The sequence below is a fragment of the Mus pahari genome, chromosome 1, assembly GCF_900095145.1.
Source record: "Mus pahari chromosome 1, PAHARI_EIJ_v1.1, whole genome shotgun sequence".
In the NCBI taxonomy this organism is placed as follows: domain Eukaryota; kingdom Metazoa; phylum Chordata; class Mammalia; order Rodentia; family Muridae; genus Mus; species Mus pahari.
The window spans coordinates 80,200,308-80,217,774 of NC_034590.1; the positions used below are offsets into that span (position 1 = coordinate 80,200,308).

General features: G+C 40.6%; 1 protein-coding gene across 1 annotated transcript in view; it reads right to left on the bottom strand.

Moving 5' to 3' along the window:
- The window catches only part of Sbf2 (SET binding factor 2), a 292,547-nt gene that overhangs the window by 41,124 nt on the left and 233,956 nt on the right, over nucleotides 1–17,467 (bottom strand). Inside the window, exons 22-29 of the mRNA XM_029535769.1 lie at nucleotides 16,977–17,050; nucleotides 14,675–14,870; nucleotides 12,522–12,649; nucleotides 11,132–11,307; nucleotides 9,945–10,090; nucleotides 6,390–6,588; nucleotides 4,549–4,745; nucleotides 1,677–1,817 (exon numbers count right to left, since the gene is read on the bottom strand). Of these exons, the coding sequence (XP_029391629.1) occupies nucleotides 1,677–1,817; nucleotides 4,549–4,745; nucleotides 6,390–6,588; nucleotides 9,945–10,090; nucleotides 11,132–11,307; nucleotides 12,522–12,649; nucleotides 14,675–14,870; nucleotides 16,977–17,050 (1,257 nt within the window). The remainder of the gene's footprint in view (nucleotides 1–1,676; nucleotides 1,818–4,548; nucleotides 4,746–6,389; nucleotides 6,589–9,944; nucleotides 10,091–11,131; nucleotides 11,308–12,521; nucleotides 12,650–14,674; nucleotides 14,871–16,976; nucleotides 17,051–17,467) is intronic.

Genomic DNA, 17,467 nt, shown 5'->3' on the forward strand with positions numbered 1-17,467 from the left:
ACTCACTTTGTAGACCAGGCTGGCCTCGAACTCAGAAATCCACCTGCCTCTGCCTCCTGAGTGCTGGGATTAAAGGCGTGCGCCACCACGCCCGGCTGAGGGTCTGCCTTTTATGGGCGAGGAAGAACCTATGATTGTGACTCCACTGTGAAGCAACAGAACTTTGCAGTTAAGATGCCTGGTTTAGAATCACCTTTGCAGAGTATAAGAAGCTCATAGTAACTTGCAGAGACCAGAGTGGAGTAACTACTTCTTCTCTATCTCCTCATGCCAGTTGCTATATTCAGACGGAGTCAGGAAGAGAAATTTAGCTATCATTTTAGCTTACCCTCAAAGACTAGTATAATCTGGAGGCACAGCTCAGTCTGGTATCTATTCTAAGTTTCTAAGTAGTCTTTTTACCCTGTAAACTTGGTGGATCATCACCATTTAAACATGATTCTCCCACCTCCTAACTCTCTCAAACTTATTAGTATGTAAGACACCCTTAATAATTATACTAATTGTTCCATAAGGCATAATATATTTGTTATCATACTAGAAATAAATTTGATCATTCATTGGAGAAGGGTAATTAAGAATAACTCAAAAGCATGATTAGTTGATTTTTAAAACATCCACTATCTAGAAGAATGTTCTCAGCTATTAAGCTTTTATCGGCTCAGTTATAAAATTGGTCTTACTAACCTCCTAAACCTCCTAGAGCAAAACTATTGGATGGGTTCACATCCAAATGTCCTGGCACTACCTGCTTAGGCACAGTGGGCATTCCTGAAGACCTCCTTTCAGTCCCTAAAGTCAGCCAAAAAAAAAAAAAAAGAACAAAAAAACCATGGTGTTCAGGTTAACATTACTCAAATGACAAAAAGTTATCTTCACATGTAGCATGTCTAATTGCTGCCAAACATTGTACTTTATAAATCCCAAAAGCTTTATTAGAGATAACATGGCAATGTTATTATTTCAGCAGAGATAACACATATTTGAAAGATTACAGAGTTAGGTTTGGCAAGTGCAATCAGAGACTCCAATGATAATGAAGAAAGGCATGCACGGTGTTACTTTGCAAGAAAAGCCACTTTCTGCTTATGTTGAGGTAATTCAGATAGCTGATTAAGCCAAAAGACCAACTTCTCAAGTCACATGCTCCTGTCTAACAATTAGGGTTACCTCTACATGAACCCTTTGGGGTTCCATCACATGATAACTGAAACAGAATATTAGTACAAGTCTTAATGCTTCGTCCAAATTTACAGAAAACAAACTAATGCAAAAATCATAAAAGGCTAAAGAAATTTTGGGAATTTCAAGTTTATATGATAATTTTAATAAATTACACATTTAATAACCAGATTTTCAGTTATACATTCAACTTTATAGTAATATTTTAAAGTTTATGTAAAGTAGACTTTCGGGATTCCTTTATGTTTGATATCTCTTACATTATTACTCTTTTTAAAAGACAATAACTGAATCTCTACACATAGCTACTAATTACTAGACATTAACAGTGGTGCTTTGACTTCTAAGTAAAAGAAGGTAAAGTAATGGTCTTTCATGGTAAAAATGTTACCGTCATGTGAATTAACTAAAAGTACGTATCTAAAGGGATTAACCTCAGAAACAGACACTGCCTTTTCAGAGTAGTTGTCAAGGAAAGCATCCTCAGCTCTTACCTGGGGACAGAGCCAGTGCTGGTCTGACAGTAAGCGTACTGCTGCCTTTGAGTTTCTGATGGACGATGACTGCAGTCAATAAGGCTTGCAAGTACTTTTCTTGCTCTATGCTACTGGAAGATTCTAAAGAGGAGGTAGAAACTATAATACAAAAGAAAAACATGTATAATTTCATGCTACCACACCCAAATATAAGCCAGTTAGACATTAAGTGTATTCTGTGGCTCATCTTTTGATGCTGGTTTCAATATACCTACTTCTCAGTTGCTCATCATTCTTTCATAAAGGGCCCAAGTCTGAAAAGCCAGGGCAGGACTAGCCTTCTAAACACAGGTGTATTGATAATCAAAACGAAGATTAACAAACACCTCCTTGATAGCCTTCTCCCATCCTGCCCAGGCTACTGTGTGGGAGCAGGGAGGGAAGAGTGGCATTTCAGAGGAGGCAAATGTGAGGATGCCTAATTGGCTTAACAGATGACATGAGCGTGTGGGGCTCTGTTGCTGGAAGAATAGAGGAAGACAGGAGCAATATTGGAGCCACTTTTGCCACATTCTCTGGTTCTTCTAAAGGAGGGTAGAATATAGGCACAAATACAAACAAGTACAAAGCAAATAGTTGGCAGAAATATGAGCCTAGTTGTGTGAAATAAAACTGAATCACTGAAATGGGTTCAGGCCCTGTGTGTGTGTGTGTGTGTGTGTGTGTGTGTGTGTGTGTGTGTGTGTATTCTTCAGTTTCTAAAAGAATCATGTGTGTATTCCTCATTTTAAAACAACATTTATTTATTTTATGTATATGAGTATATGAGTATGCTGTAGTTGTCTTCAGACACACCAGAAGAGGGCATTGGATCCCATCACAGATGAGCCACCATGTGGTTGGAATTGACCTCAGGGCCTCTGAAAGAGCAGTCAGTACTCTTAATCACTGAGCCATCTCTCCAGCCTGTATGCTTTTTTTTTTTTAGGATGGATTATTATTTTTTATTAGATATTTTTTTTATTTACATTTCAAATGCTATCCCGAAAGTTCCCTATACCCTCACCCCACCCCTGCTCCCCTGCCCACCCACTCGCACTTCTTGGCCCTGGCATTCCCCTGTACTGGGTCATATATAGTTTGTAAGACCAAGGGGCCTCTCTTCCCAATGATGGCCGATTAGGCCATCTTCTGCTACATATGCAGCTAGAGACTCAAGCTCAGGGGGTACTGGTTAGTTCATATTGTTGTTCCACCTACAGGGCTGCAGCCCCCTTCAGCTCCTTGGGTACTTTCTCTAGCTCCTCCATTGGGGGCCCTGTGTTCCATCCAATAACTGACTGTGAGCATCCACTTCTGTGTTTGCTAGGCACTGGCATAGCCTCACAAAAGGCTGCTATATCAGGGTTCCTTCAGCAGAATCTTTCCAGCCTGTATTCTTCATTTTTAATGAAAGTTGGCTACAGAACACAGTTGTACTGTTGAGGCTGACCCTGTAACACTGCTCCTCCTGACTCCACCTCTCCCAAGTGTTGGGGTTACAGGTGGTACTATAGCCTTGTCAAGCTCAGGCCCCAAGAAGAGGTGTACTAAAAGGACAATAGAATCATGTATTTTCTTATACCTTAAACAGAAAATAATTAGCATTATTTTTATTCGATCTACAACAACATCAATTATAAGGGTCATGTGCTGTTTAACTATGACACTATCCTTTCTGATCACATCAATTAGCAGGCACATCCCAATTTGAAAAACATCAAAACATAAGCAAATATATTTATTTAGAAATATAAAATACATACTAGGATATAAAATTAAATCCCTATCATACGCATCAGAACACAGTGGAATACCTTTCCTACGGTACCGGAATATGCTTGCAAATACTCTTGCGCTCACAGGGCTTCTGCTCTTAGACTGCTACCCTCTGGCTTGGAAGAACTCCTCAAAACAGAAAGTGGTAAAAAATCAACTTCCTTTAATTGCAGTACTGCAGAAAAGCCAACCCAGGCAAATACAGCACTGCATGATGCCTCCAATCAAGCACATTATGAGGGGGCACACTGGAGGGAAGTGGATGAAAATAGAGATCTCAAAAAACACATGGCTCTTCTTGACCAGAGACTCTGGATTCTAAAGAGGAAAGAATGCTACTCCCAAAATCATATCTAATACTGTGGTGGGGTCAAAGTCTAACAAGAAACTCTAAAAACAGTCAGCAAACTATAGCTCAAGTCCTTACTACTTTGGTTATGGTACTCAAAAACATCCCCAGGACAAGGGACGATATCACTTCCTATTTCTCTACTTTTCTAAAAGATTCTTTGTATGAAACCTCTTGAAAGCTGCATTCTAGTCAAGTTTACTGTTGCTGTTCATGTGTATTCCCATGCCACACAAGACGAAACCCTTTTTTAAATCTCTACAGCTGTTAAATATATCTACATTACTTTTCAGAAAAAATACCAAAGACTGGTAGAATCTAATTTCCAACAATGGACAGATATTCTGTTTGCCAGAATGAAAGCAGCCTAGAACCAAAACTGTTATTGATCAAAATCCAAAGAGAAGATGAGCTATGGTAGTAAGATGGCAGTGCAATGTGGTATCCCACAGGTCTGCGGCTGTCTTCACTAAAGTCCAGCCTTGCGTTCTCTGCACGTGGACAGTGAAAAAAGTGTGGGGAGGGGCAGCGGAAGCCCAGGTTTTACTCCCTTGAATTCTGGGAAGACTCTCCTTCTCTGGTCTCACTATGGCATCTAAACTTCTGGGATCAAGTGGTCCTGCCTCAGTCTCCCAAGTTATTGAGTCCACAGGCCTGGACTACTATGCCTGGCTGAGTTTTAGGAATACTCCAGTGAGAGTTGTGCTGTACAGAAATTCTTACCGGCTTGAGGGGAGTTCTGTGATTTGAATAGACCAACAACTCCCTTCCCATGGAATCCTCCAGATCGGAGGAGCAGAGTACCACTTCTTGAGTTCTTCCAACAAACGACAGGCAGGCGATTGTGTCGATAGCAGCGGGCTACTCTTGGTAAACTACTGTCTTGTACAGCTTGAGGTATGACTAAAAGGCCAGGATAGCTTCAGGAATGGCAGAGGGAATGAGTGTTTGGGGAGGAGAAAGGTAAGAAACAGGGGAGGGGGGAGGAGATAATGTAAAAATGTAAGTAGCATAATATCACTGAATTTTAAACATGCAGAAACACATTGGTTGAGATATATCATCATAAAATTTGGAAGTTCATTTAAATTCTTTCTCTTTCTTTCTTTCTTTCTTTCTTTCTTTCTTTCTTTCTTTCTTTCTTTCTTTCTTTCTTTCTTTCTTTCTTTCTTTTTGGTTGCGCTAGGGACTTATCATGTAGCTCTGTTTGTCTGGAGCTTGCCACACACAAGAAGGCCATGAACTTATAGAGACCCACCTGCCGCTACTGGGATTGATTGCTAGGATTAGTCTGTGTTATAAGAACACATCAAACTGTCTACAACTCACAGCAATGACAACAGAGAACAAAGCTGCTTGAGACTACCCGAGAAGTAAAAGGATTGAAAATCAAAACCAAATGGTTTAGTATGACAACAAGATGTGCAAATGTCAAACCAAGTCTAACCATTTCATTAACACCATATAATGAAGTTTATTTATTTATAGTCATGGGCTTATTAAATAACCCTGGCTAGCCTGGAATTTGATGGAGATCAACCTGTCTATGAACTCACAGAGACCCACTTGCCTCTGCCTCCCAAAGGTTTGGATTAAAGGTGTGTACGACTAAGTTTATGTTATATCAGAGACTGAAGGAAAGGCCATTCAGAGACTGCCCCACCTGGGGATCCATCCCATACACAGTTGCCAAACCCAGACTCTACTTCAGATGCCAACAAGTGCTTGCTGACAGGAGCCTGATATAGCTGTTTTCTGAGAGGCTCTGCCAGTGCCTGACAAATACAGAAGTGGATGCTCACAGTCAACCACTGGACTGAGCATGGAGTCTCCAATGGAGGAGTTAGAGAAAGGACTGAAGGGGTTTGCAACCCCATAGGAAGAACAACAATATCAACCAACCAGGAGGGACCCATGGCTCCAGATGCATATGTATGTAGAGGATGGCCTTGTGGGCATCAATGGGAGGAGAGGCCCTTGGTCCTGTGAAGGCTTGATGCCCAAGTGTAGGGGAATGCCAGTGCAGGGAGGTGAGAGTGGGTGGGTGAGCACCCTCATAGAAGCAGAGGGAGGGTGGATGGGATAGGGAGTTTCTGGGGGTGGGGGGAAGCCAGGGAAGGGGATAACATTTGAAATGTAAATAAAGGAAATATTCAATAAAAGAAAAAAAAAGAATTTTTAATTAAAAAAACTTACAATTAATTCTCAGGGAATTTCATATCTTTTTAAAAAATGTTATTTATTTTTAATTAATTTTTTTATACTCCATATTGCATTCCCTGCCCTGCTGCTCCCCATTCACCCTCTGACTGCTCCATATCCCACACCTCCTCCCCAACTCACCCCTCCTGACCTCTAAACTCTCTGGGGCCTCCAGTCCCTTGAGGGTTAGGTGTATCATCTCTGAATGAACACAGACCCAGAAGTCCTCTACTGTATGTGTGTTGGGGGCCTCATATCACAAAACATCTCTCTTAAGTTTACATATCTCCAGAATCATGTTTCTGGAATAATTCAAATGGGAAATAAAGACATGTCTCTTTTTGAAGCCCACTGATCCTTACCTCCGGCATAGCGAATACAGCCTGTTGGAGGCAGTGACTCGGAAATATTCTGGTTTTGAACGAGAGGAGTTGCCACTTATGGTTCCCAAACCTAACCGCTGATAATCTCTGAAACATGCTTTTTCCACCAACTGTTCCATTGTAGACTTCTCTGAGGCCTTCAGGGTTGTACTTGTGGGAAGTTCACTATCATCTGAAACTGACAGACAGAAATAGGTTTTGTCAAAATGATTGGCTCAGAGTAAAAACCTTAGAACAACAACAACGAGAATGACAACAAATGCTACTACTTCTTTCTGAAGGCAGGGTCTCACTATACAGCTTGGGTTGACCCGGAACTTGTTATGTAGACAAGGATGGTCTGGAATTCAGAGATCTGCCTGCCTCTACCTCCCCAATGCTGATATTCAAGGCACACAATGCCATGCCTGGGTCAAAACTTCCTTTTGAAAGTCTTTATGTTAGGGTTGCCAGGACTCAACTGAAAACAAAAACAAAAACTAGGGAAGTAATATCATTTAAATAACTTCTAAAAACAAAGTTAGGCATTGTAGGTACATTCTCAAACCCCCAGCATTTGGGAGGTAAAGGCAGGAATACTAGACGTTCAAGGCCAGTCTGATCCAAAGAGTGAGTTGCAGGACAGCCTGGAATGCATCCTATGAACCCATTTGTAAAAGAAACAAAACCACAACAAAACAACTAAAGATAATGTTATTTTAAATTCATTGGCTACATTTTTCTGTTTCAGTCAGGCCTGTCATTGACACTAAAGTACAGTAATTTGTATGTAACACAGAAGATAATCTATTAGTAAAATTTATCTTAAAAACTGTTATCTAAAATTAATCACTATATAAATTCATCATCCGAGATTTTGTCTTACTTTCAAAAGAATACATTCATATTGAAACTTCCAAGTTAACTAGAAGCACAGTGGGAAAGCTATGAAAAGTTGGTTCCTGGAAATCCTTTCAGTAGAGGATATAATGTCTATGGAAAACTCTGTCACCACTTTGTAATCACAGGTTCAGAGTCCTCCATGATTTAAGTGTGAAAGAATTTATTCAATAACTAAGCTCTTTAGAGAGATTTTTTTTTTTAAACAATTAAGGGTCAGAGTTGTGAGGATGGCAATCCCATCCCTCACTTGATGATGTCCTGTCTTCCTGCTGGAGATGGGCTCTATAAGTTCCCTCTCCCTACTGTTGGGCATTTCTCTCACCACCCAGGTCTCTGGTGCACTGAGGGGGGGGGGTGTTCCCCTAACCTATTTCCTGAGGTTGCCTGTTTACATTCTTTCTGTAGGCCCTTAGGGCTTCAGTCCTTTTCTGTTGTTGAATTAGGAAAGGTTGAAAGAATTTGAGAAGGGTGATCCTAAAGGAGGACCAGCAGTCTTAATTAATCTGGATCCCTGAGATCTTTCAAACACTGGACCACCAAACACACAACATACACCAGCTGATATGAGGCCCCCAACACACATACAGTAGAGGAATGCCAGGTCTGTGTTCATTCAGAGATGATGCACCTAACCCTCAAGGAGTTTAGAGGTCAGATGGGGTAGAGGGTGGGGACATCCATGTAGAGACAGGGTGTGGTGGGGAGGAGGTATAGGATGTAGAGCAGTTGGAGGGTGGGAGGGGCAGGGCAGGGTGGGGAACAGAATATGGAGTGTACAAAATGAATTACAAATAAAATTAAATTTAAAAAATAATAAAAGAAAGAAAGAAAGAAAAGAAAAGGAGATGGCTCTCTCCAAAACCAAACAAAAAAACCCCATAAAACCCCAAACAAAGCAAAAGATCTAGTTAAGATAGCACACGCCTGTAACCCTACTACTTTGGAAATGGAGGCAGGAAGATCTAGTGTATGAAGCTAGCCTGGGCATAGTGAACCTATGTCTCAAAAACAAGACAAAACAAATCAAACTGATGAACACCAGTAACAATTATCTCTAAAAAAAAAAAAAGAGAAAAAGAGACTTGGAGTTCCAGCTTGAGAATTTCCCAATGCAGCCCCACACTCAGGTGTCAGTTTCACGCTATCCTTTTAGCTCTAGAGGAACAAAGAACATTCTTTAACTCTGTCTTTTGGTGGAGTAATTACTCTGGTTTGATTTTAGAGAAAGGGTCTTCCTATGGCCCCCAAGCTGGCCTTGAATTTGAGCTGAAGTGACCTTATTGCTTTGGCTCACCAGTGTCTGAGACAATAAGCGTATACTATTATGCATAGTTATGGGCTGTTTTTGTTTGTTTGCTTGTTCTATGAAATACTTTGAATAGAGCAGTCAATAGTGATCAGCAGCAGTGCTTTGTATATGATTGTGAGTAGGCCAGGGTTCCAATAAGTGTTCATTTTAGCAGTGGAATAGCAGGTCTTCTTATTGCCCACAGGGGTAAGCCTATATATATATATATATATATATTCCTTCTTATACATATGTATATACACATACACATATACATATAATCTAACAGGTTTTTTTCTTTTATCTTAGCAAACTGAATGAATACATTTTATGCAATACTCTCACTAAAAATGAGGTTTCTTTTTAAACAATCTTACAGGTACTAATGGTACAATTACTAGTGATTATATCTAAGATCTTGAGACGGAAAAAGAATATATTATTTCCTGTTCCATTAGATCATTTTTTATGTAATATTATATCCATAGCATACTCAATACTTAGTTAAAAGTTGGAAAGAAAAAAAATCATTCAACATGATATCTTGTTTTCTTCTATTTTTTCCAGCTGAGAAATATCTTGGCTAACTATATATATATTTTAAACTGTTCTTCAGTTTTTCTCCATCCTAGGTCTCCCTGATCTTCAGTGTGGAACATTCACTATCCTAGTCCCTCACTCTTTTTTGAGGGGAATCTGTTTTTGAGACAGGGTTTCTCTGTGTATCCCTGGCTGTCCTGGAACTAGCTCTGTAGAGCAGACTGGCCTAAGGGTCACAGATATCTGCCTTATACCCTCATTCTTACTTTATACATAGGATTTCCTTCTTTCTCCATTTAATAAGACAAAGCTGGACTTAGTAAAGGAGAGTATAAGGTCACACAATCAGGCTGAGGATGTAACTCAGTTGCTACAGTGGTTGCATGCAGCTCTACAAGAACAGGTGTGGTGGTACATACGTCTGTGATCTAAGCACCTAGGAGCTAAAGACAAGAGGATGAGAGACTCATCCTTAGATATATGGTGAGTTTAAGGCCAGTCTGCAATACTTGATGCCCTTCCTTTTTAAAAAATGTCAACCAAAATCCAATCTAAACAAGAGAATATTAGTAAAAATTTATCTTACCAGTTCTGAGAAACGGTTGAATTTACATACAAGTACAACTTAGTCTCTTGTTGTTATTCATGTAAGAATAAGTAGGCATGGCCACACTCACTTTTAATCTCAGCACTTGTGAGGTGGAGGAAAGTGAATTTCTACGAGTTTAAGGCCAGTTAGGTCTACACAGTGAGACCCTGTCTCAAGAAAAAAGAAAAAAGAAAGAAAGAAGAAAATTGAATTATGGAAAATAATTCTCACATACCAGAAATATCATCTTCTTCATTCCACCCAGGACGATTTACTCTCTCTTCCACAATTGTTCCTGTTCTCTTCTTTAATAAATACTGCCTCCCAATTGTCATTTTTCCTGCCTTCTTGGCACCTTTCACAATTGTTTTTGAGAAAGTTCTAGAAGTCACAGAACCAAAGATAAAATCAATTTAATTCAAGGGCACCACTAATATTTTGACATCTATATTACTCATACCCACATCCTTATGTATAGTACAACTGCAGTGCATGTTTTTGTTAAGCTACTTCTTCATAGCACTTTCCATATTGTGGAGAATTATTTTCCTATAAATGACATGCCATTAGGTAAAAAGTGCAAAAACTTAAAGTCTGACATAAACTATTGATCACTCAAATTTCCCTCCCACCTCCACCTGACACAGAATCTCCAATGTACCAGCTGTCCTGGAATTTGCTATGTAAATCAGTCTTGTCTTGAACTCACAGAAATCCACCTGCCTCTGCCTCCCAAGTGCTGGGATTAAAGCGTGTACCACCACGCCCAGTTGATCACTCAAATCTTAAACTTTTGGGTTTGTTTTTTTGGCATTCCTAAGCTCATTCTGCTGTCCATGCCGTGGCCTCCACTGTGGCCCCATAAATCACATTAGCAAGTCTTCAGTCCTTCAACTCAAACTTTCTCTGAGGTCACATGACAATAATGGCTGGCAACACTTATTTTTTCATAGGTTTTAGATATGCATAATGTCTTATCTATAATTAGCTATAAACCTGTTCAAGCACAGAAAAAGAATAATTCTTTTTAAGAGGCAAAAATCACAACTCAAGATATTTGAAAATCCTTTTGAGAATGAGTTTTCATTGATGAGACAATAAGATATACATTAGGAGTTCAAAGGGCTGGAAAATGGCTCAGTGCAGAAAAAGATGCTTGATACTGATGACCTGAGTTTAACCCCTGGGACCCACATGGAGAAAGGAGAGAAAAGAGTTCCACAAGGTGTCCTTTGGCCTCCACACACGAATGGCATGTATGTGTTCTCAAACACACACACACACACACACACACACACACACACACACACACACACACACACACACACACACAGTGTGAGAAAAGCCATCATTAATAAAAGATTACTTCCTTTCAGTTAGCTATGGAAGGGATGAAGAAGAGAGACCCATGGCTCCTCTTACCGGAAGGAGGTATTCTTTTCTTTCTGCTTGGGTAAAATGATCTGTGGGGTAGTTTGTCCAGCAGCAAAAGCAAAGGTGCTGAAAATGGACTGAGGGTAACGGAACTTCATTAGCTGTTTCTTAAAGATGTCTACCACTTCTGGACTGACTTCTTCATCAAATGCTACTTTAATCAACTACAAATAAAAGAGATTGACTTATCAGAAGCATTAGGATTTCTTGACAACTTTTGCTCACATCACTGAAAACAACAAAAACAAACAAGCAAATGAAAGTGAACAGAAAAATAGCAATATTAAATAAAAATATAAGTAACAATACTATAACTTTAGAAGTTAAAGGATTTTGGAAGTTATAGAGACTTTGGGTAATATGAAATACAATTTTAAAATCTTAAAAGAAAAAAGTACGACTGGTCAGATGGCTCAGCAGGTAAAGGTGTTTGTAACCTGAGTTTGATTCCTAGAACCCATGTAATGGTGGGCAGAGAGAACTGACTCCAAGTCATCATAGAGTACAAATCTAGGAATAGAAAAGCCATTTCCCAAGTGCAGACAGGCAATATTTAAGTGTGGGATCCTTCGGCAGCTGGAACAGTAAGAAAACCCCTAGTAGTTATGGCTGTGAGATGGTTCAAGGTTTAAGGCAGCAGCTGCTATGTGAGAGAGGACAGGAAGCACATCTCCTGAGGCCAGCCTGGTCTACACAGGAGAGAAGGCTGCTCCACAAGGAGTGAGAGTCAAGCCTTGAGCTTCTTGGGAGTCAGAGAAGTCAGCAACAAGGAGCAAAGGATAGGAAAACCAAACTACCATGGACATGAACTTTGAAAAAGGAACAATGGAGGGAGGTCACTCCTCCCACGCAGACTTCTCCCTGCATCACTGTTTCCACAGGTTCTGGAAGTCACGGTTCAATCAGGGGTCACTCAGTTATTCTTGACAACAGTGTCTTAGCTCTAAACGCCTTAGAGTTTTACTTTCTCTCTCTTACACACACAAAATGCAATAGAGAATTTCTTTCTGAAACAGAGTTATTTTTACTGAAAGTTTTATCCAGGAGGAGTTAAGAAATAAGTCGTCAGTGAACGAGAGCCACTGTGTTTCTGATTGACAATTTGTTGGCCATGGGAACCCTGGAGTAGAGTCCAAAGCCAAAGACACTTTACCTCTACCTTCTGACCTCACAACCATAGAAAACAGCTACATTACTAGACTTGTAGAAGAATTTTTTTTTTTTATTAGAAGGGCCTTCCTTCCTTGCTACATGTTGAATATTATGTATATGGAAATATGAAGTTGAAAGTACTCAGAAAACATGAGGTTTGAATTAGGGACATCAAGTGGAAAAGGCCTAGGCAAGTATTGTAAAATCTGAAACACTTATGGTGTACCTGGAAAGACGCTGATGTAATCTGCAACCCTTCCTGCATGTTCTGCTGGAGCTGGTTCTGCATGGTTATCTTCTTCTCCTTGGTGATTGAAGCAATGGGAAAGCTCCGCACAACTGTTTGTTCACCAACTGTAGGAAGACAGGACGTAGACTCAGCAATACCACTTTACAGCTAGGGTCAAGAGTACCTTCTGCAGAAATTCATCAGCAGAGGACAACGCCAGGATTGTAGTGAGAGAAAGTGCCAAGATTCTAGGATCTCACAGTGTGTGTGTGTATGCACATGTGTGTGGGTGTGTATAATTTTAAGACAAGTTCTCTCATTCTGGGCATGGTGGTGTAGATCTTTCATCCCAGCACTCAGGAGGCAGAGGCAGGCAGATCTCTGAATTTGAGGCCAGCCTTATCTACAGAATGAATTCCAGGACAGCCAGGGCTACACAGAGGAATCTTATTTCAAAAAAACCAAAGGGAAAAAACCCCAAAACCAAGACCAAAAAGACAAGGCCTCTCTATGTAGCCCTGGCTGTCCTTCGACTATGTGGTAGACCAGGCTGGTGCTGAACCCACAGGAATTCTGACTGTCTCTGCCTCTAAATGCAGAGATTAAATGTGTGTACCACCATACCCAGGTCATTAATTAGTTTTATTACACTGTGCGTCTAGAGACTTAAGTGTTTGGATGTTTGGCCCACAGGGAGTGGCACTATCAGGAGGTGTGGCCTTGTCTGGAGTAGGTGTGGCCTTGTTGAAGGAAATGTGTCATTGTGGGGACAGGCTTTGAGGTCTCATATGCTCAAGCTAGGCCTAATATGGCATTCACTTCTCCTGACTGAGGATCAGGATGTAGAACTCTCAGCTCCTTCTCCAGTACCATGTCTGCCTGCACGCTGCTATGTTTCCCACCATGATAATAATGGACTAAACCTGGTGTCTCTTCACAGCAACAGAAACCCTACCTAAGACCCAATGTAATTCACTCCTAAAACATACTAATTTTTCCAGAGTACAGGAACCTGTCATTGTTTCTATCTCCTTTACCCATTGTATACATATAAAATCCAGCTTAAGTCAGTCACACAGGAATAGGTTTTATTCAGAAATAAAGAAGTAGCTTCTAATACTGCAGAGAAAACCAAGATAGTTAATATAGTGATAAAGCAAAAAAGAGCATTTTTGGGTGGGGGTAGGGGAGATAGTTTGCTATTCTAGGTTGGTCACAAACTCATGATTCCTTTACATCATGCTCCCTGCTGGGATCATAGGCTTGAGCTATCATGCCCAAGAAGATAACAGATTTTTAACATCTGTCTCCATACACAGAAAGCCTTTGAAAGATAAGACTAGATGTGTGTCTAAGAGGTTTAGAAATGTAAACATTTTATAAAACGCTAATGTAAAAGTACACACTACCTGTGGTTAAGAAGACACGTCTAGAAAAGAAGTACCGTGGCCTTCCTTGGAGTTTCCAAGTCTCCACTGGGGGAGTGTTACACAGCACTACTATACCATGTAAGTAACAAGTGAACAGAGAATTCAAGGATCAGGGAATTGCAGAAAAGGAGACAATCTCTGTATGCTAGAAGGATAGAAAATAATTTCTGTAAGACATGGGGGGGGGGGAGCGGGAAAGTAAGCTTTGCAGAAAGGGTGGGGTTTGAATCTGTAGAGGGAAGAGGAAGGCCTTTAGGTAGCGTGCTAGAGAACACGGCAGAAGCAGTGACGGTGGCACCTCACAGCTGAGCCCGAGCAAGGAAGATCTGGGCCAGGGATACTGGATTTTGAGGCTTACATATTTGCTCATTCCTCAGTCCCTGGATTTCTCAACTTACTAAGTTCATATCCAGAGACTAAGCAAAGCTAGTATATACATTAGATTTAAGTTTCTATACATGTTAAACAATCTATGACTATATAATGACTATGTTACTAATGGAGAAAGAAATAGTAAGAAAAAAGCTTTCTCTGACAAAAACATTTCCCTCAAACACACATTAAAACTGCAAAGAAAAGAGAACAAAGTGAGGTCTCAACCCCAAGTCTATCCTTCCCGTCTCTGGGTTTGAAATGATGTGTAAATCATTGTTCATGGCCTAAACAGAACCTCCAGTGCTATACAGAGATCCTGCTCTGATGGTGTGTGCGAGGTCATACCTAGCTGGTCATGCGGCGTCCCTCTAAAGAGAATTCTGTATGTGGTGAGGAACAAGGCGCCTTCTGCAGGCAGGAGCTGAGGACCCCCGAGGAGACCTCCAGTGGCTTCTTCCCGACCATCAGGATCTAGTAGGACTCGAAGACCTTCACATACAATTTCTTCTCCTGGCAGTAGAGCTGGTCGAAGAATCTTGGGCTAAGAACGGATAACTGTTTTAAAAGCAACTCTTGTAGGGTTGCCATCATGTAGTTCCAGGTTACCTTCTCATGTATAGTTTGGACACCCTGAGCCAACCCTGAGCCTGACTTGCGAAGAAGCAGAAATGGAGTTTCTAAGTCCAAGTATGAAAAGATTCTTTGCTGCATTGCTTGTTAACAGTCCAAAAATAAGAGAATAACTTGAAAGTCTGAAATGTCCATTCAAATAATCATTGTGTAACTTAAATGAAATGTAAGAGAAAAAAACCATTTAGAATATGAACAACTAATAAAGGTGGCTATGGCAGAGACAAGCGAGGGAAGGGAAGATACTACATTGTGTATTTCTTTTACACTTAAACTTTATATAAATGACATTATGCTGTAAAAGAAACAACTCCTAAATGGATTTTGGGTGTTTTGATTTTTTTGAGATAGGATTTTCTGTATGGTCCTGTCTGTCTTGGAACTCAATCTGTAGACCAGGCTGCTCTGGAACTCATAAGCCATTCTCTGCCTCCTAAATGGTGGGATTAAAGGTGCACCACCACCATCCAGCATATTTTTAATTAATTTATTTAAGTCTGGCTTTGAATTCCTCCTTCTATTGCCTCCACTTCCCAAGTGCTGAGATTACAGGGGAGAGAGCTGCCACACTTGGCTCCATAGTCAGCTTCCGCTGTTGTGTTTTACAGAGTCTCACTGTGTAGTACTTGCTGGCCTGGCATTCACTGTGTAGACCAGCACTGAACTCATAGAGATCCACCTGCCTCTTTCCTCAGTGCTGGGGCTAATGGTTGGCTGTGGATTTGTTTTTAAAAAAGAGTTTTCCTTTTTTTTTTCTCCAATGAACTTTATAATGAGAAATTTAGCTTAGCATTCAGTATATGAGGAACACTATAGTAAGATTCCTCTTGGGAGATGTGGGTAAGAAAAAGATCATTCCCCCTGAAAAATCTGTTTTTAATATCTACATCAGCTGGGCAGAGTGGTGCATGCCTTTAATCCAAGCAGTGGGGAAGCAGAGGCAGGTGGATCTCTGTAATCTGAAGGTCAGCATGATCTACATAGTGAGCTCCAGGACAGTCACAGTGAGAACTATATAATATCTTCAAACAAACAAACAAACAAACAAACAACAAAATCCAAAAACAAACAGACAAAACAAAAAAACCCCAAACCCAACCCACACCAAAACCCAAACAACAATGAAAAACAAACACAGCCTAAGGCAGCATTATTCTTTTCTCAGGCCCTAGAAATCTTGGAGCTGAATTCAGAAACCAAAGTGTAATGGCCGCTGTATCTTGAGCTTCAAGAACTGCTGCTTCTACCTACGTGGCTTCTGATCGCTCTTTAAGCTGTATTTTCAATAGTTCTGTCAGAGAGCCAAGGGCCCACATTCTAGTCTGTAGTAGGTGTGAGCCCAGCGGCAAAACAACTATCTGAGTGGCTTCTTCAAACACAGATGTCTAGGTCTCAGGGTTTTCTAATTCAGGAGACCCCAAATCCTTACTAAATTTCCCAGCTGTTTGTCATGGATAGTCAGAATCAAGAATCCAAAGCTTTTATGGTAACTGTTTGAAATATTTCCTTCTTTTTCCTTCCCTTCCCTTCCCTTTCCTTCTCTCTCTTTCCTCCTTCCTTCCTTCCTTCCTTCCTTCCTTCCTTCCTTCCTTCCTTCCTTCCTTCCTTCCTCCTCCCTCCCTCCTTTCCTTCCTTCCNTCCTTCCTTCCTTCCTTCCTTCCTTCCTTCCTTCCTTCCTTCCTTCCTTCCTTCCTTTCTTGTGTGCGGTGGTGGAGGTGGTGGTGGGTACATAAAGCCTGAGACTGGACTTGGGTATGAGAATTATTCATGACCTAACTCTGTATAAAAGTGAAGTTATCAAGAGGTTATCATCATTCTTTTGCTGAATAACAAAAAGGATAACATTCCTATTCAGCAGTTTAGAAAATCCTGCAGGGCAAGCTCCTCAGAACCTTTCACGCATCCTTAAAATGTCTGTAACTAGCTGAGAAGTCACTGTCTAGTGCACAGAAGCCCATTGCTGCTGCTTTTCTGGAAGGACTATTGCGCCCTAAAGCACACAGTGTGGAGCACTTACCTTCTGGATAGGTGGAAGTCTTCTACTCTCTCGATGCACTGCCTCTAGGGTCTCAATGTGCATAGCTACAATTCCTAGGATGAGTCACAGTGTTCAAGAAGAAAGAAAACAAATCAGGGAGAACAAAAGCAAATTCCAGATATTTTAGAATGAAACACTAAAGTTTGGCAGGATCTCCAAAAGTTAAAATATAGTAACTATGTAATCTATTACATTTTACTTCTAGGCATATACCCCCAAAGAATTGAAAATAAGCACTCAGATAACTGTATGCAAATATTCACAGAACCATCATTCTCAAATCTCTAAAAGTGGAAAACCCAGGTCTCTATCAACAAATGAATGGCTGAACAAATAAGATGCATCCATTTAATGGAATACTATTTAATCATAAAAAAGGAGTGATATGGGGCTGGAGAGATGGCTCAGCGGTTAAGAGCACTGACTGCTCTTCTGAAGGTCCTGAGTTCAATTCCCAGCAACTACATTGT